Source organism: Danio rerio, chromosome 4, assembly GCF_049306965.1.
Source record: "Danio rerio strain Tuebingen ecotype United States chromosome 4, GRCz12tu, whole genome shotgun sequence".
In the NCBI taxonomy this organism is placed as follows: Eukaryota; Metazoa; Chordata; class Actinopteri; order Cypriniformes; family Danionidae; genus Danio; species Danio rerio.
Window position 1 is genome coordinate 55,414,855 of NC_133179.1, and position 22,643 is coordinate 55,437,497.

At 36.9% G+C, this 22,643-nt stretch overlaps 1 protein-coding gene and 1 long non-coding RNA gene across 2 annotated transcripts; one reads left to right on the top strand and one right to left on the bottom strand.

The window, feature by feature from the left end:
• Window positions 1-593: 593 nt before the first annotated feature.
• On the bottom strand, window positions 594-20,727 carry LOC137491226 (uncharacterized). Its single transcript, XM_068220369.2, has 3 exons — window positions 20,685-20,727; window positions 20,213-20,359; window positions 594-2,690 (listed from the first exon to the last, which is right to left on the bottom strand). Exons 2-3 carry the CDS (start codon window positions 20,295-20,297, stop codon window positions 1,714-1,716), a joined length of 1,062 nt encoding a protein of 353 aa, XP_068076470.1. The 5' UTR covers window positions 20,298-20,359; window positions 20,685-20,727; the 3' UTR covers window positions 594-1,713.
• On the top strand, window positions 2,858-4,908 carry LOC137491360 (uncharacterized). Its single transcript, XR_011011338.1, has 2 exons — window positions 2,858-4,010; window positions 4,096-4,908. It is a non-coding gene; the product is annotated as an uncharacterized lncRNA (long non-coding RNA).
• Window positions 20,728-22,643: the final 1,916 nt, after the last annotated feature.

The following is a 22,643-nucleotide window of genomic DNA, read 5'->3' on the forward strand; positions in this document are numbered from 1 at the left end:
CTCCAAATAAACTAATGATCAATAAAAAATGTTATTTTTCAACATCTTTAAAACAACTCATCACATTAAACAACTTATCATGGAGCTTCACCTATTACTGACCTTTGACTTGATTTCGGTCATGTGAACAAAAGCTCTTAATGAAATTTCTGTTGTTCATTTGAAGTCACCATGATGGAGGACAGAGTCTGCTTTAGTCAGGCTCTTCAACTTCTTGCTATAAAATATATTTTATTTTAGCTGCTATAGACTTTAGTGTTAATCATACTAGTTATACATATAGCATAGAAAGCCAAAAGAAAAATAATATGTCAGTCTGAAGAGATTATTTATGATATCAAAGCCATCTTCTCCTGCTTGTTTTCCAATTCAGTATCATATTAATTATGTGTAAGTCATACATAATATACATAATTTAAACCGTTGAAGCTCCAACAACTGATGACTTATTAACAGGTTTAAAAACACCATTCACAATGAGAATGTGATAAAAGATAAATAAAAATCAATTAAAAAAACAACCCAGAATAAAACCAAACACTACTGAAACATTACCTCCCAAAAACAACACAAAATAAAGGAAAAGAAAGAGATTGTAATAATAATTAATTTTATTTGTAGATGGCGCCTATCTAGACACCCAAGGTCGCCTTACAATAAGCATCAGTAGTCAAACAAAAAAAATAAACATTACTAAAAACAATCATTGACCAAACAAGTTAAAACGCAATAGCAAATATAAAAGAACATAATAAAAACATGATAAAAAATGTTAAGTAAAAGCCTGCTTAAAAAGATAATTCTTTAGACTTTATTTAAAATTGTGAAGACTATCACTGCTCCTAAGATCTACTGGAAGTGAGTTCCATAGCCTTAGAGCCATAGAGCTAAAGATCTGTAGATCTATAGATCTGTCTCCCATTGTAAGAACATAAAGCTGCATAATTTATTTATGCTGCAATGCATGCTGGGAGCTTTGTACTATGCTGGCACCCAGCATGCATTGCGGCATGAACTATGCAGCTTTTTTTCTTTTTAGCAACCACGGTTGAGGTTTATATCCTGATTCTTGATGTCTGTAGCTGCATGCCAAATGGCACGCTGTACACTCATGCACTATGCACTTACACACTCAACTGGATAGTATATGTATGTAGTGTTATCCCAAATGGCACACTAATGTTTTTTTTACTAAATGGAAATTCAAACCGTTTCCCTGATGATGTTTGACGCTTGCCAAATCAGTGAAATAAACAACCGAACTATCAAATTATACCTGCCGTAACATTCGGGAGGCACTATAATCACTCTCGTAGGAGAATTTTGCTTTCATCATCCAAAATAAATAAAGTTATTCAACATGTGCGTCCGATAACTCCGCCCCTTCCACTACGTAAGCAAACCTGCGGTTTTGCTTAAACCTAGTGGACTAAACTAATAGACTAATTTAAGGGCCAGGTGAATGAGGGTGTAGGGCAAGATCAGACACTCTGATTAGTTTATCAAATACAAGGGTTTATCTACCTAAATACAAGATAGATACATGTTACTCTGTATGACAAGGAGGCAAATCAGCTTCTAAAGCTGAGAGGGTTATTTTACCTTTATCTAACTCTAAAATTTTAACACTTTACTCTGAATTACCACAACACTTGAAATTTAACACCAATGAATTTGCTGTGAATGGATGTCTATGGGGAGAAAAGTCCAGTGTTACCGCGGCTTAAGTGCAAGTAAATGGTTACTCTGAATGGTGTGGCTCATCATGTGTTTATTAAGGTGTGATGATTGGCTGAAACTCTTCCCACACTGAGTGCATCTAAATGGTTTCTCTCCAGTGTGGATCCTCATGTGTTTTTTAAGGTTTGATGATTGGCTGAAACTCTTCCTACACTGAGTGCATGTGAATGGTTTCTCTCCAGTGTGAATCCTCGTGTGTAGATTAAGGGATGATGATAGGCTGAAACGCTTCCCACACTGAGTGCATGTGAATGGTTTCTCTCTGATGTGGATCATTGTGTGTTCATTTAGGTGTGATGAGCGGCTGAAACTCTTCCCACACTGAGTGCATGTAAATGGTTTCTCTCCAGTGTGGATCATCATGTGTTGTTTAAGGTCTGATGATTGGCTGAAACTCTTCCCACACTGAGTGCATGTAAATGGTTTCACACCAGTGTGGGTCTTCATGTGTTTATTAAGGTTTGATGATTGGCTGAAACTCTTCCTACACTGAGTGCATGTAAATGGTTTCTCTCCAGTGTGAATCCTCATGTGTAGATTAAGGGACCATGATAGGCTGAAACTCTTCCCACACTGAATGCATGTGAATGGTTTCTCACCAGTGTGGATCATCATGTGTTGATTAAGCTGCCATGATCTGCTGAAACTCTTCCCACAATCAGTGCATGTGAATGGTTTCTCTCCAGTGTGGATCCTCGTGTGTTGATTAAGGTGCCATGATCTGCTGAATCTCTTCCCACAGTCAGTGCATGTGAATGGTTTCTCTCCAGTGTGGATCCTCGTGTGTTGATTAAGGGATGATGATTGGGTGAAACTCTTTCCACACTGAGTGCAGGTAAAATGATTCTTGTCTCTCCTTTTTAAAATACCATCAGTCTGTAAATGAGTTTTTTCCTCAATTTTGACATGATGTTCCTCCTCTTTACTCTCCTCATTCTCTTTAATTAGGTCTGAAAGAAATAAATAAAACATTAGTTTTCATTCTGTAACGAATATGGCAGCTTACCATTCATCCGCCCACCAGAGGGAGCTCTCTCCCGAATATTGACTGGGTACTTTCTCTGTGGTACTTCCTGGTAGCCACCATATATAAGCACACTGCCTTTGTGTGTTCATTGCGAAGTATTGCCAGTTTCACTGCCTACTAAGCGGTTTCCTACTGCTATTTCTGCCATTGTTTTATGACCTTTTTCCTGCTCTTTTTGACCACTGTTTTTGGATTTTGGACTCTGCCTTGTTTGCCTTTTCGGACTGCCTTTTTGTTTGCTTGTTGTTGCCTGGTTCATGATCACGATTCTGCCTTTGTTTGATGCTAGTTGTTTGTTTAATAAACCTCCAGCTTTTGGATTCAATCCGCCTCCATGTCTTCACCTACGGCTCCCTCACAGAATACTTCGCCTAACATCAATCCAGCGGAGGTTTCTAATTTACAAGCAGCTTTCAATTATAAAAGCGAAATGCTATCTGGGTATCAGGAACAGTTGATGCATCTAAAGGAGGCCAACGACCGTCTCACACAGTTCATCCATTCTCTCCCTGCTCCTCAAAGCTCACCGGTAAGACTAGCATTACCTGATAAATTTGATGGTTCGCCAGAACTTTGTCGTGGCTTCATTCGTCAATGTAAAGTCTTTTTTACTAGTCAGCCTGAAACCTATACTCATGATACTAAGAAATGTGCTGTAATGATGTCCTTATTAACCGGACGAGCTTTAGACTGGGCCTCAGCTGTTTGGGAGAGTGATTTACATGTACAGTCTTCGTTTAACCATTTTATTTCTCAACTCAATGAAGTTTTTGGTTATCCTGAAGGAGGACAAGACATTTTTGAACAATTACTAGATCTCAAACAGGGAAACCGCACTGCTGCAGATTATGCTATTGACTTTCGAACACTAGCTGCACAAAGCGGTTGGAATGATGTGGCTCTCAAGGCTGTATTTAAACGAGGACTGAATGCACAATTACAAGCTGAATTAGCATGCAAAGCAGTTGATCTGTCTTTTAATGAGCTTATCACTTTAGCCATTAAAATAGACAATCTTATGCGCAACACTCCACGCTCACGCCGGGTTTTACAAATCAAATCTGAACCTGCCATGACAAGTCATGATGCCCCAGAACCCATGCAGATTGCCTCTACCCGCATCTCCTCCAACGAGAGAGAACGACGGCAGCGGGAGAATCTATGCTACTATTGTGGAGGTGAAAATCACCAAAATGCTGCATGCCCTCTCAAGACCAAGAAGAACCATGCTCCACAATATCATGTGAGTACCATTGAAATTTCCCATCGCCAAAATTTTCTTTTGGAATGCAGAATTGAATTTGATACTGCTGTTCAATGTATTTCAGCATTAGTAGACTCTGGATCAGTGGTTAACATCATCAATCAAGAACTCACGGACAAACTCAAGATTCCTACAACTCCCTGTGTCCCAGTAATCAACATAAACACAATAGACAATGGCCCTATTGGTTCTGGAATTACTGCTACCACTGCACCAGTGTCTCTCCAAATTGGACTATTTCACAAAGAAGCCATCACCTTCTATGTAGTCCCTTCATGCAAGTACCAAATGATATTGGGCCATCCTTGGTTGGCCGTTCATGATCCTATCATTTCATGGAACCATGGTGAACTCACTCAGTGGTCAACTTACTGTATTAACAATTGCCTAACAAAAACGTTGTAATTTCCCTGCCTTTTCACCAGCGACATTCAGATCGCCCTGCACCACGTCCAAGGGGTAGACCTATGAGAAGAACACCAGGAGGTGTTCATAGAGGGGGGGATTCTGTAACGAATATGGCAGCTTACCATTCATCCGCCCACCAGAGGGAGCTCTCTCCTGAATATTGACTGGGTACTTCCTCTGTGGTACTTCCTGGTAGCCACCATATTTAAGCACACTGCTTTTGTGTGTTCATTGCGAAGTATTGCCAGTTTCACTGCCTACTAAGCGTTTTCCTACTGCTATTTCTGCCATTGTGTTATGACCTTTTTGCCTGCTCTTTTTGACCACTGTTTTTGGATTTTGGACTCTGCCTTGTTTGCCTTTTCGGACTGCCTTTTTGTTTGCTTGTTGTTGCCCGGTTCATGATCACGATTCTGCCTTTGTTTGATGCTAGTTGTTTGTTTAATAAACCTCCAGCTTTTGGATTCAATCCGCCTCCATGTCTTCACCTACGGCTCCCTCACACATTAAGTCTTAAAATTCTCATCAAAAGCTGAAAAGTGAAAAGACACTGGAAACATTGGCTACACACACTGTAATTTTGATGCACATTGAATTTGGAATAAATCAAATCATATTTTGCTTGGTCCATTAACATGTACACATTTCAGCAGAATCAATTCAATTCATCTTTATTTATCTTGTGCTTTTACTATGTAAATTATGTCAAAGCCACTTAACATAGAAGTTATAGTAAATTGAAACAGTTTTCAGACTTCCTGACATAATTAATCATAAAAGTCATTTCGGTCATGTTAATTAGACAGATTTGAAAGCTGTAAATGGCCTATTTTTATTCGTAAATATTTACAATTACAACAAAATGTTTTTTTTTTTTTTATGTGTTAAGCAGACAGAGAATACTTGTTAATTCTGTGCCTGACTGGTTAATGCATCAGAAAAAACGTTCTGGGGTAACAGCTGACCAAACAGCTGAATATTTGCCTCGCAGACATGAGACATATCTGTACAGCATCTGCATAAAGGCTGGAATGTGCACTTTTCCCCTTGTGTGCTGTTGGGTTATTTTCATCCATTCTGGGGTGATTTTGAGGCTTAATTTGGCCAAAACTTTCTCTGAGTTTCAGCAAACGGACTGATATTTGGAGACATCTTATTTTGACATTTTCTGGGAAAATACTTTGAAATATAAAAAAAATCACCACACTCTGGGCAAATTTACTCCCTTTTCTTTATATTCATGGCTGTTTTTTTTCCATTGGCCTCGATTATAACAAAATTTTAAGGATTGCAAAGCCATGACAGTATATAATCATGCATTTATGATTGTTGGTGTTTTCTTTGACGACAGTCAACATTGTTTAATTGGTCTCCACCCATGGGATGGCAAAGAGGAAATGGGTCAGAGAATAAAGGAAGAGGAGGAGAGTTAAAGAGAACAGCATTATGTGGTGTGCGTAATAAAGAGAAGTTAACTGAAATGTTGCAGTGCGGGGAAACGAGTAGAGAAACCGGGTTGAGACGAGCAGTGAAAAACTTAACGACTGGGTGTGAGAAACACTGTGTCTTGTTACTGAAGTGCTTGTGATGTCTGTGAATGAGTGCATCACCAAAGAGTTCAGAGCAGTGTGTCTGGAACAAAATCATCTTACCGATTCATCTCACTGGCATGAAGTCAGTAGCCTACTCAGCGGCTGGGGTCGTAGACGCCCTTAACCTTCACACCCAAACCTCCACATTCACCATTCCCCTCGCATTTCCATTGTCCCCTTAACTTCATGGGTTAGAAGCAAAAGGTTTTTTTTTCTTTCCCCAAATTCTCATTTTATTTCTCTTGTTTGTTTTTCCTTGTACTAATATTATTCATTATTTTTTCCCCATTTTCAAATGTGACAAATCTGCTGGCCTGAATCATTTGCGTTTTTTCCTTTCACTTTCATTTGAGTTATAAGTGCTGAGTGTTTTGTTTTTCATTGTGATTGTTGTTATATTGTTTGTTTTGGACTTCCAGTTAGAGCTGCGCCATGTAAAGACGCAAACTGCTGAGGTCCTCATGTGAAACTTAATTTCGTTTTATATTGCTTTCATCCTAAATACTATTACCTTAAACCTACCTATACTGGAAAATAAGTGTTTATAAGTGTCGGAGTCTAGCTGTAAATCCGCTACTAGCCTTTATGCTAATGCTAACCCTGAAGAGCAAGCTGTATCTAAAGGCTGATTTATACTTCTGCGTCAAACGCCGGCATATGCTACGGCGCTGACGCATAGCCCTTCGCCGTGGCCGTCACTGACGTGCACCTCTCAACAAATGTAACTACACGTCGCAACGACGCGTAGCGTAAGCTCTGTGATTGGTCGGCTTGGTAGCGTTGACGAGTCTGGGCGGGACCGAGAGCCGCGCGAATGGCGCGAGTGATTGTTTACAAGCTGTGGAGTCCCGTGAAGGAGCACCGGATGGAAAGTTTTGTTTTGTGTTTACCTCATAGTTAAAGTTGTTGCACGTCCGCCGGTTCCTGCCTCAAAATGAGCGAGTTTGAGCCACTTTTACATCCCGGAAGTGTTCAGGAAACGCAAAAAAGCAGAGAAGAAACTCGACACAGAGAAACATTTACACCTCACTGCCAACTAGCGTTTCGGAAGTGTTAATGCAGACTAACAGAGACAGCGCGCAGAAGTATAAATGCACAGCTACGCGCGTTGCATGCGCCGTGGGTTACGCCGGTCTCCTGACGCAGAAGTATAAACCAGGCTTAAGAAAGCTCCGGCGAGTGATAACGGCGCGGTCCGTCAAGCTATTGATTCACTAAAGGGCGATTTGATTGCTTAAATTGAAGAAAAGGCCATTGCACAGTCAAATGAACTTTGGAATTAAACTGACCAGCTTCGGGCAGAGTTATGCAATGCTGTGGAGCACACAGCAGACGCGTGACGGAATTTGTAGGCGGCTTCCTGAAAGATACCCTGAACCTGGAGAAGACTTTACTTCTGGACCGGGCACACCGCACTCTACGCAGCAAACCAGTGGACGACAAGGAACCGCCACGCACCTTCGTAATTAAATGCCACTACTTTTCCAAAAAAGAGAATATTTTGAAGAAAGCTATTGAAATGAAGGCAATCACGCCAGTACACTGGGCTGTCAAAGACAATACAAATGTTAATGTCACTCTACGGTTAACTTTTAAATTACCACTATTGCATGTTTATTGTTGTTATTTCTAGTTCTTAAGTATATTTAGTCAATAATAGGGTAGCTTTGTAGTAAAACATCAAGAACTGTGCAAATTGTTTTGAATGTGAGGTCCCACATGGTAAGCTAGTTAAGAGTGGGAGTAGCTGGAAGTGTGTGCAAGTTTACACGCAAGGTTTCAATATTGTCTTGTTTCGTGTTTATAAGTGTATTTACAATCAGCCCTTTTTTTCTTCTTTTTCCCTCTCCTTTCTCTCCCCCACACATCCCCCTACATACAAAACCCACAGACCTTTCGGATACTCCTGATAAATGTTTTCGACAGCCCTCCATAAAATGAATGGAGTAAAGACAAACTTTACCAGTTGGAATGTGCAGGGGCTAAATCACCCAGTGAAATGAAACAAGGTGTTCGCATATCTTAATTAGTTAAAATTTGATATTGTATATTTACAGTAGACACATCTGTTGAAAAAAGACTATTCTAAACTTAATAGAGGAGGCTATACACAAAGATATATTATTCTAACTTCAATAGTAAAAGTAGGGATGTTGCTGTACTCACACATAAGAAAGTAGTTTGTTATGGAGTCAAATGTGTTGGATAAAAATGGCAAATATATAATCTAAACTTTTAACATGTCTGTGGTCCTGGCCAATGTGTATGCTCCTAATTGGGACAATGTAAAATTTTTCAGTGATTTATTTTCAATTTTGCCTAGTCTTTACACACAATTTAATTTTAGGAGGCGATTTAAATTGTGTTTTGCACCCTATTTTGGACCGCTCTAGCTCTTCGAGTAATACATAAAGTTGGCAAGCACAATTTATCAACTCCTTCCTTCAGGCATATTTTGTATGTGACTCTTGGGTCGGTTTTTCAAAACGTTTAATTTGGATAAAATTTATCCGGATTTAGTAATTCTGTTTTTGTGATCCTTAATCACGTAATCCAGCTTACTTTTTGAGCCAGTTTTTCAAAACAACATCGGATTGGATCGATCTGATCCGGATAGGAACTTTTCAGGATCACTAAATCTGGATAACCAGTGCTCAAACAGGATAGGACATCACAATGTAGAACTATAGATATGTAAAGAGCGACAAGTAGAATAGCCAGCGTGGGGCCAATATAACTTTATTTTTATTTGAAATGAAAACTAAAAATAATTTAATAATTATTAAAATAATAATAATAATAAATAATAAAAACAAGAAAAACCCCACCCCATCCTATTTCAGCAGTTCACTCATCTGAGACCTACAACACTGTACATTGAGGATATTTATAATAAGTTTCAAATATAGATGTAAATCAAAAAAAGACTTAATGTCAAAAACTCCACAATAATTTCAGACTTCCTCATCTGATATGGAGAGAGTAGCTTGTCTGAGCGTAGCCTTTAGGAGGCGAATCTCAAGTCATTGGCCTTGGTTTGCTGCAGTTAGGTTAGAGTCAGTTGTTTCTCTGCCAGACGAAGCTGTGCTTCTGCCCTTTCAGTCTCTTTTTGCAATTGTTGAAAGTGATTTAAAAAAATCAGCGATTGCCATTCTTTGCATTTTTTTGTTATTCGGTAGTCATTGCATGCATCACTAATAAATATTCTAAAAACAAAAATATTTTCCATTGTGATGTGTATATATATATATATATATATATATATATATATATATATATATATATATATATATATATATATATATATCAATTAGTGACAGAATAAAGTGTCAATTTTGACAGCTGTTTGCTGTAGGCCTATACTGATAGCCTATATGATAAAGCCAATAATCACTATAGCCTGACAGATGAAAAAATAAAATTAAAACCTTATGAATAAATAGTATATCTCGTAAGATACTGCATGATCCAAAAATAGTATTATTTAATACATTTTTAAAGTTTTCATTACATTTTGGGCATAAAATCCACACTAAATCCACCCTTCTAATGGGATCAGTTTAATCCAGGTTTTTGGATCAAAGTGATCCAAATCCTAAAAAAAAAGGTCTGAAAAACCCAAAGTAAAGGTTTGATCCAGATCAAAACCAAGATTAGATTACGTGATCTAATCCGATCAGGTAATCCGTTTTTTCTTTTGAAAAACCCATTTTCAAGATTTGATCCAATCCCTTATCCAAAATCCTAGTGGATTACTTTTGAAAAACCGGGCCCTGGAGATTTAAATATTAATCTTCCGAGCAAATTTCCTTCTATTTACCAGTGCACCAAACTTATTCCAGGATTGACCATTTTCTCCTGGACAAACAGTTACTTCCCCTAATGTCAGAAGTAGATTATGGTAGTATTGTTAATTTAGACCATTGTTCAGTCTCACTAAAGCTGTTTTCCAGGCACTGTAATCCCCCAACGTACATGGCGGTTTAACTCGAGACTCTTGGCAGACAACAATTTTGTAAAATTTATTGATCCTCAAATTGATTTCTTCTTTGAGACAAATAAATCCCCAGAGATAAGTTATCGCATCCTATGAGGTACTCAAAGCATATATAAGAGGACAGATTATTTCATTTTAAGCTAGTGCAAATAAAAGAAAGTCAAAACAGTTTACAGAGATTATGAATAAAATTAATACAATCGATCAGCTCCCCTAAACATCACCTTCCGAAAAGCTCCATTAGAAAGACTTATTCTGCTAGAAGAATATGACTCCTTAACAGATAAAAATGCAGAGGATCTCCACGTAAAATCATGCTAGATTCATTATGAACATGGGAAATGAGCTGGCAGGTTATTGTGTTACCAACTGAAACAATCCTCAGCAGCTGGTTTCATAGCAGCAGTTAGTAAGGATTATGCAGTATTATTACTGATCAACAGGGAATTGATGATCAATTTAAAAGCTTCTATGAAACTCTTTGCAGTTATCTGAGGTAAACGAAACTGAACAAATTAAGAGCTTTTTTAATTATTCAGAATTACCATCCCTCAACAATTCAGATAAGTTGGCATTAAAGGAACTATAACACCGTCTGAAATCAAAAATGCAATCAAAAAATTGAATACCGGAAAAGCACCAGGCCCTGATGGCTTCCCAGTCGAGTTTTATGAGAAATTTCTTTGCCAAGCTTACACCCCTGTTGTGCAAGGTAGTGCTGAATCTCTTCTCGGATTCACTCCCCTTATCTTATCGTTTGATCAGCTAACTCTGCTGCGATCATGGCTGAAGTGCTGGCAATTAGATTGTCATGAGAAAGTAAAATTGTCATGAGAAAGAAAAATCTGTCAGATCAAACTGGTTTTATAGTTGGGAGACAATTATCTTACAACCTTTGTCATTTATTAAATATTATTTATTCACCTAAAAATAATACCAATAACTAAAAATAACAACATTTTCTTTATATGTCCATAAGACATTTAAAAGAATAGAGTATATCTATTCATTTACAACGCTTAAAAAAATCTGGCTTTGGCCCTGGATTCTGTTCCTGGGTTAAAATGTTATATTCCAGGCCCCAAGCATCCATTCAAACAAATAACATAATTTCTAAATGCTTTCCACTCTCTAGGGGAATGAGACAGGGCTGCCCTCTGTCCCCTCTGCTCTTTGACATTGCCATGGAACCTCTTGAAACTGTATTAAGGAACTCAGATGGCTTGCAATGAATTTTCAGAGAGGGACAAGAACATAAGCTCCTGCTATATGCGGATGATCATCATCTTTTTCTGTCAAGTCCAGATACTTGTATTCCAAAAGCTTTTACAATCATTTCAGAATTTGGAAATGTTTCCGGATAAAGTCAATCTAGCAAAGTGTCTCCTTTTCCCTATCAATCAGGCCCGGATTGGCTAATCGGGAGGACCGGGAGAATTCCCGGATGGCCGGTTCGTTTTTGGCCGCGAGGGCCAGTGTCCCTAGCTCCAGAATCTGTTGCTTTTAGCAGCCACACTTTTTAAATTAATTTATTTATTTACTTGATCACAGTCTTCTTTTTCATTATTTTACCACAGCTCTGCTCTTTATATATATAACCAGCCTGCAGGTTAATGATGATAGAACTCAGATGAGTCACTCTACAACATACAACTGTTGTGGTACAGTGGATAGCACGTTAGATTATGACGCTGCCAATCCGGGTTTGATCCTCGTCTGAGTATGTTATTATTATTTTTTTATTATTGTTAAGACATATAATACTGTTAGGGTTGTTGAACATTTGAAGCTATAAAGCAGCTGTTTTCTCAAAAAAAGATGTGATAGTGTAATTATAAACTGCATTGGAAATGACCTTGTTTTAATATAGTCAGTCGTGAACTGAGGTGGGCCGGTGTGAGGCTTGAAACTTCAGGGCTGAAAAGGAGTCCCACTCCGGCCCTGCCATCAATGATAGAGCACAGCAAATGTCCTTCCAATCCTTTCCATTTTCAGTAAGTCTTGATACATTGGTATATCTGGGAGTGAGTGTGACATTTAAATATAAGGATTTGTTCAATAATAATTTTAAAACAACTTCAGACAAAGCTAAACGAGACATGACGCGGTGGTCAACTCTTTCTTTATCTTTGGCTGGGAAGATCAATTCCATTAAAATGACAATACTACCAAGATTTCTGTTTCTATTTTAGACCGTGCCTGTTTTTAATCTCAAGTCATTTTTCAAGGCGTTGAATAATTGTATTTCTACATTTCTCTTGGATAAGAAATTTCCTCACATAAGAAAGGAATTCTTGGAAAGAAGGAAGAGGGTGGATTTACAATGCCAAATTTATTTTACTATAGGATATATGCCGAGCTAGTGTTGTTCCTAAGGCTAAGCGATTTTTTAGATTAATTCGAATTTACGTTGTAAGACAATTTAATTTTTAATTAAATCGAGATTTTTTAAAATAATATATATATATATATATATATATATATATATATATATATATATATATATATATATATATACACAATATAAACATTAGATGCATTATAATTGCACCAGTGCGATTTGGTTCACTCTCTATTACCTGACTGTCTGTCTGGGTTTTAAGTCTGGTAGTGACGGACAGAACACAAAGACTGGACAGCCTATTTTAACCCAATGCATAAAGTTGTGGGCATGCATCGAATAGCTGGTGCAAGTACTCTACTTCACCACTGCCTGACGAAGCGATTTACTTTCAGACTAATGCAACAAGTAAAATCCTACATGACTCCACGCTTTACTAAGTCACGTCTTTGTGGATTGTCAAGACATATTCCCTTATCAAGTCGATTAACTCGATCTCTCAACATGTATGGAGGATGTAAAAACCTGCCAAACCACCAAAGCACGTAAAAACCACTGATCTTCGTTTGAACCGCGCTGATCGGATGAAATCAGGCTGGCTTCTGTTTAGATCAGACAGCCTATACAGATCACACAATCTCAATAAACACCATGTAAATGTATAAATATTTCGATAAGTATTGTTAATGGAATATTTATAACAATATGATCTTGCTTTTGGTTATATGTCGGCTTTGAGCTCTTTACGCACGCACTCTCTTTCTCACACCAACTGGCACATGAGATGCGCTACAAGAGCGCTATACACTCTACATGCACTGGTAAGATAACAGGTGCTAAAGTCCACGGGACTTATTTGTTACTTGTTCTTATTTTAAAATGCCTTTTATTTTTAAAACCGGGTAACATAATCTCCCTCAGAGGTATGGGAGTTTAATAAGGTGGTGTGCAGTAACCAACACCGCCCTGAAAGATTACACACTGCATATAGGCCAACAGCTCTAGTGTGTTATGAATTGCATGTTTTTAATGACAGGGAGACATGCTACATTTAGTTTTTATTGTAAAATATCAATAATAATCCAGTACACAGTGAAATAATAATTTTTTTAAAGGCCTGTCTATTGGCGGCATATATAGCCGTTAAGCTTAAATGGACTAAGCATATTTTTATTAATATTAAAGCACAATGATACAAACTAGATATCCGTTGTTTTTTGTTTTATTCATTTCTGTATACTTTTATCAAACGAAAAATGCAATGAATTGTTTATTTTGGCTTTCATTTTATTCGAATTTATATAATTATTAGGCGACACAACTTTGGCTCTGATTGCATTTACAGATATCCTACAAAAAGACTTTTTCGCTCAAAAACATTTATGCCTGTTAATTTCAGTGCTGTATTTAATCAAGTAATTATAATCAAGTGCAAAAAAGAAGAGCTGAGCTTTGGAAAAAGTCCTAGCTACAGTTGCCGCAATGGTTGCTTGTTTCTCTGCAATTGGCTGGTCAGTGCTAAATCCCTTTTGTTTTAATAAAAAATAGGATTGTTTATTATTAAACATTGTGAGATGATGGTCGCGTGATTTTTAAAATGAGAGTATGCGTTGCGTAATTATGGCTATTGATCTTATCTACCCGCGACCCACCCATAGTTAAACATCAAGTTGCCGACATTTTGATTACCTGACCAGCGGATTGAGGACAGGACTTTTAAATAAGAAAGAATCGCACATACCAGGGTTTTATGCATCCCCAATATGCAATGCCAAGAGAGTGACTCCATAAGGTAACGTACACTGCACACATTTTGTATAATGTGAAGTTGTGGACGCATAAGCGCAAGGATAACTAGTCCTTTAAATGTCCATGCTTAATCAGTAAAGGGCCATGAAACCCCCTCGTTTCAGCAGGGTGTTTTCACACCTCTTCTTTGGAAAAAGTCAGAAAAGTGGGCGTGTCCAGCTCTGTTTAGGGGGGAGTGTCGGAGGAACTAAAGTGGGAGGGTGTGGGAGTGTCGATTTGGGCACGCGCGAGTTTCAGAGTCAAAATACACACACACACACACACACACACATACATACAGGAGAATGTGATGGTGTTTAACCTACATGGACATCTGTAGTCGAATTATTAGCCAAATTATTAAATGGTGGACTTTAACTGCAGTTTGGCTCTTTCATTCAGGGAATTCATTCATGCCCCTCGCGACACACGAGATATTTGATTCGAGGAGCTGCTCTAAGCGTGTATTTTTCATGCAATGTTTTATACCGCACGGCGAATGAGAGAAAAAACCCTCTGCATTTCCCAGAAACTTAGATGCACACGACAGGTAGTGTCAGAAAGCCGCGCGTGTTATTCCGGTCACTAAATGCGGTAAAAACCCTACACGAGGTTAAAGTTTGGTTGTGGTGCTAACGTGTTTACACTCTGTGCAATAGTTTATTAGATACGAACAAACTGAATAAACAAAGAGCACTGGTCGCTCACTTACCAAATCTGTAGAGACAGGACAATCACCAGCAACTAGAGCCGCGTCTTTATGAAGAGAAGACTACAAGCGAATCCGGATCTCAGCGTTTGCAGATGAGAACAGCTCTCAGGTAAACAATAATCCTCCTTAGACACGTAAGTTATTGTTGTCGCGCGTCGCGTACACTGTAATCCACACGTGAGTCTGAGCTCTCACAGAGAGAAAATGAAAACGAAACTTAACTGCAGCAAACTATAAAAGCAACACTTCACGCTTGTTTTGCCAACACAACGTGGCGTCTTTGTCCTGAAAACACGGTGATAGTAATGAATATTAATGAAGTTGCACAATAGAGTGCGCTGATTGGTTTGACCCAAGCCTTACTCATGCATTAATGCAACAAACTGTAAGACGTAATAAGACTCACTCAGGCACAGACGCCCAGTCTGCACGCTGGAATACACACTATTATGTCATGACCGTGACGCAGCTTCAAAAATTAGTTTCAAACAGGAAGTACGAATTTGCTTAAAATAACGCAAAAACAACCAATTTACACTTTTTGGTGAAATATAGGTGTCCTAATAGTGTTTTTAGCAGTGTGGGACACATATACGACTGTCAACAGCTCAAAAAATGTGTTTTGGTGTTTCGTGACCCTTTAATAGATAAGGTCTGGATTCGCAGGGTTTTCAACAATGTGTGTATTTTTTAGGCTTTGAACAGCCCTCTGTTAAAAGACTTTTGTGTTCATCCTTGCTACAAGCAAAAAAAAAAAAAAAAAATACACTTCATCGAAACAATTTATATGGCATAGCCATTAAAAATACAGTGTTTTACATTGGCATACAGTTTACCGGAAGAGCTTAACCCAGGTTTCTGGCAAATTAAAAGTCCTATTAGCATGCTTCGGCATATATTCTATTATTGGACGGCCAATATATACAAACTGATTATAAAAACACTGTTCTGGCTTTCCAACATTTGTAATGATGAGGCCCCACTTTGGCTACTGATGGAACAGCACACGTCTAATCCAGTGTCTTTATGTTCACTACTTTGTGCTTCGATTCCAGTGAGTAAACAAAATTCTACAAAAAACCCAGTTATTAATGGATCACTCAGAAAATGGTCACAATTCAGACCTCACTTTAATAATAAACAAGCATTGTCTTCTGCTCCCATTTTGTTAAATCCGTTATTCCCTCCCTCTCTTATAGATTCAGCATTCCAATGATGGTCTAGGAAGGGAGTTAACTTTGTTAAGGGCCTGTTAAAGATGGCATATTTATCTCATTTCAACAGTTAAGAACAGACATTGAGATTACCCAGTCTAATTTTTTAGGTACCTTGGGGTCCGTAGTTTTGTTAAAAAAAAGACTTCTCTCCTTCACTGAACCAACCAGAAGCATGCTGGATAGATGAATTGGTAAACATAAACCCATATCAAAGGGGTATGATGTCCATGTTATATGAAGAGATCCAAAGAACTGCCTCCCATTCCCTAAATCATATAAAGCAAAAATGGGAAGACTAACAGGGATTTGAAATATCAGATACAGCCTGGCAATATGCCATAGAAGTGGTACACTCATCTTCTGTATGTATTAGACATGGTGTTTAAGGTGCTTTATAGGCTTCACCTATCTGGGAACAAGCTGGCAAAAATGTATCCAGGGTCAGATTCATCTTGCTCCAGATGTGGTTTGGAGCCAGCAGATCTGAGTCATATGTTCTGCGGATGCCCTAGATTACATAGATTTTGGACCAATATTTTTAGATCATTTTCATTTAAATGTAATAAAAATATTAATCCTAATCCTTTGACCTCAATTTTTGGTATAGTGCCAGAAGAGTGTACCTGTTATTTAATCACGTAGAAATCCTTGACTATTCTTCTTTATTGGCCAAACGCCAGATTCTTCTCAGGTGCAATAAAACAAACCCGCCATCAAACAAACATTAGATATTACAAGTGTTATTACATCTTAAACTCGAGCACTTTAATTACACCATCTGAGGCTCTACAAAAAAAACTTTTATGAGGTTTGGCAGCCTTTCCAATCCTACATTGAACGCTCAGGGGTTATTATATCCTAAGTGAGCATGCTTCTGTGTGTGTACGCGCTTAGCCTCAGAGACGAGTAGAGCACACACATCTAACGCCATCTTAATGCGAGCGCTTTAATGGTCAAATACATGCACATTTGTGTCAGAGCGTGGTGTTTAGTGATTATTCATATTAACCCTCATTTGTGTAATAAACAAACAAGCTGAGAATCAAAAGACAGGCGAAAGAGAAACCATATCAGAGCAGCACTATTCCTAAAGTGACAGCGTGCGATATTCCTGCTGCCGCCTGAGAAAATCCCTCACTGCTCTTGACTGCAGGACTTTTGTGGCTGAAGTTTTTTTCTTACAGTGAAGATGCTTAAAGTTTGTTTCATATTTTTATTCTATTACATTTATTTTCCTTTCCTCATTTACAAGGAGGAAAATAACTGTGCATATATACAGATAAAATCCGAATTATTAGCCCTTCTGAATTATTAGCGACCCTTTCCGACCAATTTCCGTTTAATGTTAAGATTTATTTTCAACCTATTTTTAAACATAAAAGATTTAATAACTCATCTCTAATAACAGATTCCTTTTATCTTTGCTATGATGACAGTACATTTTATTTTACTAGATGTTTTTCAAGATACATGCATTCAGCTTAAAGTGACATTCAAAGGCTTAATTAGGGTATTAAGGCAAGTCCTTGTATAACAGTAGTTTCTTCTGCAGACAATCAAAAATATATATTGCTTAAGGGGGCTCATAATATTGACGTTCAAAATAGGTTTTAAAATATTAAAAACTGCTTTTATTCTAGCTGAAATAAAACAAATAAGCCTTTCTCCAGAAGAAAAAAAATGTTATATGAAATACTGTGAAAAATTCCTGAATTTGTTAAACATCATTTGGGAAAGATTTTTATACAAAAAAATTGTACTGGAGGGTGAATAATTTTGACTTCAACTGATAATTGTTTTGAATAATTGTGATTACAATTATGACCAAAATAATCTTGATTATAATTTTTCCCATAATCGAGCTGCCATATCATATGATCTCATGTAACAAACCTTTTTTCAATGTTCATACTGGAATTTGTTCAGCAAAAGTGCCTGAGTAGTTTAGGTAGGTTTAGCTTTTTTATTGAATAAAAAGTTTATCCAACTCAGTTATGCGCATGTTTTTATGCCTTTATTTCAAAAGTTATGTACATCATGACATTTCCATCAACCGATTTATTAATTCACAGCAAAATCCTCAGAGTAAAATTTACTCTGTTCAGAGAATATTTGCTCCCTCTCTAAATAGAGAAAAATTTACTCAGCAGCAGAGATAAAGTTAATGAGACAATGATGGGGTTAATTAAGTGTTGATTGAGCACTGATTTTGAACACCTGCTGTTAATAAGGAGAAACAGAAGTCCATATGAGATTTATTCAGAATGAACTGTTTTAGTTATTTACATTTTACAAAAAAAAAAAAAAAAACTTATTTTTTTCCCCTGATTTCACCTTCGTGGAGAAAAGTGGTTGGTTTACTTGGACTCTTTGATGAAATTTAATGTTCAATTTTTTTGCTTGCCATGACAAGTGTATAGTGAGCAAATATGATCAGGTTGACTGACCATGTATTGATTCTTACTCTTGAAAAGAACAATAAGAGATTATGTTTTACTGTGCAAATTATGTGTATTTGATGGTTTATCATATCAGAAACCAAATTCAGTGTTTTTCAAGAGAATGGACCTCAGCTGTGGTGTTATATTAAAACACATTGAGCATCTGAATCACTTTAGAGACACAGACATCAATAATCAGCATATCTATCTCAACAGTGGTTAGAGTTTTTTTATTTTTTGGCTGCAGAGCATGTTAAGACAATCATAAAACATTCATAAATAGTTCCCAGCATGCACTGTAGGGGAAAAAAAACTCATCAAAGTTTAGAGGCATAAGCTGATTCTTTATGTCTGTGTGTTTTAAGATCTGATAAAAGTATTGATGAGCTCCATTTTCCAAATACAGTAATCCTTTTGTGATAAAACATTATTTAAACAACTTAATGGGGCAAAACCAATTTTACTGATTTGACACCAAAGAAAACAATTATCCAGTGTGCAATTGCTCTTATTTACAATTTTTGCCACAATACACAATTTGGCAAACAAAGAGAAATTAACATTTTTTGACATACTTTTAACCAGGGTCTTTCAGGTTTCACCAAGCAAAATGTAAGACTTTTAAAGACATTTTTTTAAGATCGTTATGATTGAATTTTTAGACTCATAAAGGGCTAAAGGCTAAAGAATTTTTCAAATGGGCCAGGTGAAAAATATTTTTGTTTGCCCTATCAAAAAATAATAATCATTTAAAACATTTAATAATACAATATTTACACATTTCTTAGCAAAATATTTTAAATATTGTGTAAAAACAAGCAAGCTTTACTTGTATCCACACACTGTTTTCCAAAATAAACTTTCTTTAAAATAAAAAAATGAACAAATGTTTTAAAAGTTTTAAAAACTATAATAAGCTAAATCTATCCACAACAAACTTTCCAGGTCAGTGTCCTGAGCAGTGAATACATGAAGCACATTTAAACAAATGTTATTGTAAGAAAAATAATTAAACCATTATGATAGAGTTAAAATGGCCTTTTTTAATAAAAATTTAAAGACTTTTTATGGCCTAAAATTTAGATTTTAGAATTTAAGACCCCACAGAAACCCTGTTAAACTCAATAGCCCTGATATTTAGTTATTATAATAATGATAAAATTCTAACTTAGAAACTATCTGTGAGAACTAGTAACAAAAATTACACCCATAAAGAAGTTGATGAAAAAAGGGAATTGTGATCAACGTGACATATGCAAATGGAAAGTACTAAGCCAACACTATCACTGTAATAGCAGATATCTTCTATGAGAATACTGTAGGTCAAATATTTTCAGCTCAGTTAAACTTTTTTAATTTATTGTTTTTGTCTATTTTATATAGCGCCAGTGCTCAAGGATGCTTTACCAACAGCAGGAGAACAAGAAAAGCAATAAACTTGAGAAGGTAGAGAAAATGGGGACTAATAATACATAAAATGAATGACAAAAAACACGAGAACAAGTATAAAAAAAAATAATAAAAAAAAACTCATTCCTGTCTTTTAATGAATGCTTATGTGCGTTTAGGAGAACAAGGCAGCACACTCAGGGCTGCAAGATGGATTTAATTTAGTATTCTTATTATTAAAATATATCTGAATGAAGATCAAATGACTGAGTTGGTGTTTAAGAATGAAAATTAACCTGTTTGTTCCAGCAGATCTTCCCTTTTGACTGTGAATGTTTCTTCAATCTTCACATCTTCACTCTCCTCTTTAATAAACGCCATCTTTATAACAGTGTGGAGAGTCGCTTCAGCAGGAGTTTTTCTCTGCGTTTGGACACTTAATCCTGTTTAAAATTAATAAATCAATGAACAGAAACAAAATAACTTCTATTCAACACTTGCTTCAATGTTTTCTTTATATGAGAGTAATTAACAAAAAGAAATCTGGTGAAACGTTTCATTAAAACACTTATTACACACTTCTCTGTTAATTCAAACAACAGCCTTCGGTTACTGAGAATAAATAGTACTACAAAAATACTATAATAGTTGTATAAAGGGTTAAAATAATATTTCCAAAAGCAGGAACATAGCATCGTATAAAACCCTAAAACTTCAGAACTTTAACTTTAAATCGGTTTATTTTTGTGTAAACGTTTTCAAACAAACCTTTCTCCTGTTAAATTACAGCGCTGAAGCGGCGCCGCCTGATGACGTCACACGCAACGCCAAAATAAAAGTCTTTTTTGTTTAGCTTTTTTGCCACTTCCAGGTGCAGTCATGACTTATTGGTACATTTCTCCCATAGTTTTCACTTTACACTATATCTGCTCTCTCACACACAAACCTTAAATCTAAATATTTTCTTAACTTTTTTAATCCACTTTATGATGATTTGTATATGTCTAACACATTACTTTCATATTAATATCTGAGTCCAAATCTCATCCTCATAATTATGACCTCTTCTTTTCTATTTCTACATCTTCATAGGCCTATATAGTTTCCTTTTTTCCACATAAATTGTTGTCTCTTATTATCTGTGTTCAACGTTTCCTGCCATTGTTTAGCAATATCTTCAGTAATAATATTTAATTTACCTTAACTTACAGAAGCAATAAAGGGGCAGTTCACAAAAATCACAATTCTGTTATTTACTCATCCTCTACTTGTTCCAAACCTGTTTGAGCCTCTTCTGCTGAATGCAAATTAAAAGAATACAGAGACAAAAAACTTTTTTCCACATTTTATTGCACACAAAATGTTCTTGGAACTTGATTACAATTTAACCACTAAAGTCACAAGTCACATGTTTTGACATAGTTTTTGGTTCCTTTTCTGGGCTTTGAGCATCTCGAGACTCTTGCTGTCTATGACAGATGAAGGAGCTCTGAAGATGAGCAAAGTTGTCAGGGGATTGAAACAACAGGTAGAGAGACAATCGTTTTCGAGTGCCTAGCGTACACTATTACACATGCCTTCCACCACTGCTGATATACAGCCACATTGCACTTTAAAAAAAATGTATTCATTTATTTTTTTTATTGCAATAACAACAGGCCATAACAACAAACAGAAATACAAAAACAGATAGAAGGCCACATCGCACTGCTCCTCGTGTGATATTACTCATATATATTTATTCATTTTCTTTAAAGCTCAGTCCCTTTATTAATCTGGGGTCACCATAGTGGAATGAACTGCCAACTTATACTGCACATGCTTTATTTTTATTGACATTTACATTTAGTCATTTAGCAGACGCTTTTATCCAAAGTGACTTACAAATGAGGACAAGGAAGCAATTTTCACAACTAAGAGCAACAATGAATAAGTGCTATAGGCAAGTTTCAGGTCTGTAAAGTCTAAGAAGGGAAGTATTAGTAGTATTAGCAATTTTTATTTTATTTTTGTACAGTTAGTGTGATATTCAGAGAGGCAATTGCAGATTAGGAAGTGTAGTGGAGAGTAAATAGTTGAGTTTTTAGGCGTTTCTTGAAAATAGCGAGTGACTCTGCTGTTCTGATGCAGTTAGGGAGTTCATTCCACCAACTGGGAAGATGGAGCGTGAGCATTCGCGAAAGTGATTTCTTCCCTCTTTGGGATGGAACCACGAGGCGACGTTCATTCACAGAACGCAAGTTTCTGGAGGGCACATAGATCTGCAGAAGCGAGAGCAGATAAGAAGGAGCAAGGCCAGAAGTCACTTTGTAGGCAAACATCAGAGCTTTGAATTTGATGCGAGCAGCAACTGGCAGCCAGTGCAAACGGACTAGCAGTGGAGTGACATGTGCTCGTTTAGGTTCATTGAAGACCACTCGTGCTGCTGCGTTCTGGAGCAGTTGAAGCGGCTTGATAGAGTTAGCTGGAAGCCCAGCTAGTAGAGAGTTGCAGTAATCCAGTTTGGAGAGAACAAGAGCTTGAACAAGGAGTTGAGCTGCATGTTCAGATAAGAAGGGTCGGATCTTTCTGATGTTATAGAGTGCGAATCTGCAAGATCGAGCAGTTCTAGAAATGTGGTCAGAGAAGTTTAGTTGGTCATCAATCGTTACCCCAAGGCTTTTCACCATTTTGGATGCAGTAATGGTTGCCCCATCCATCTGGATTGAAAAGTTATGGTGTAGAGTC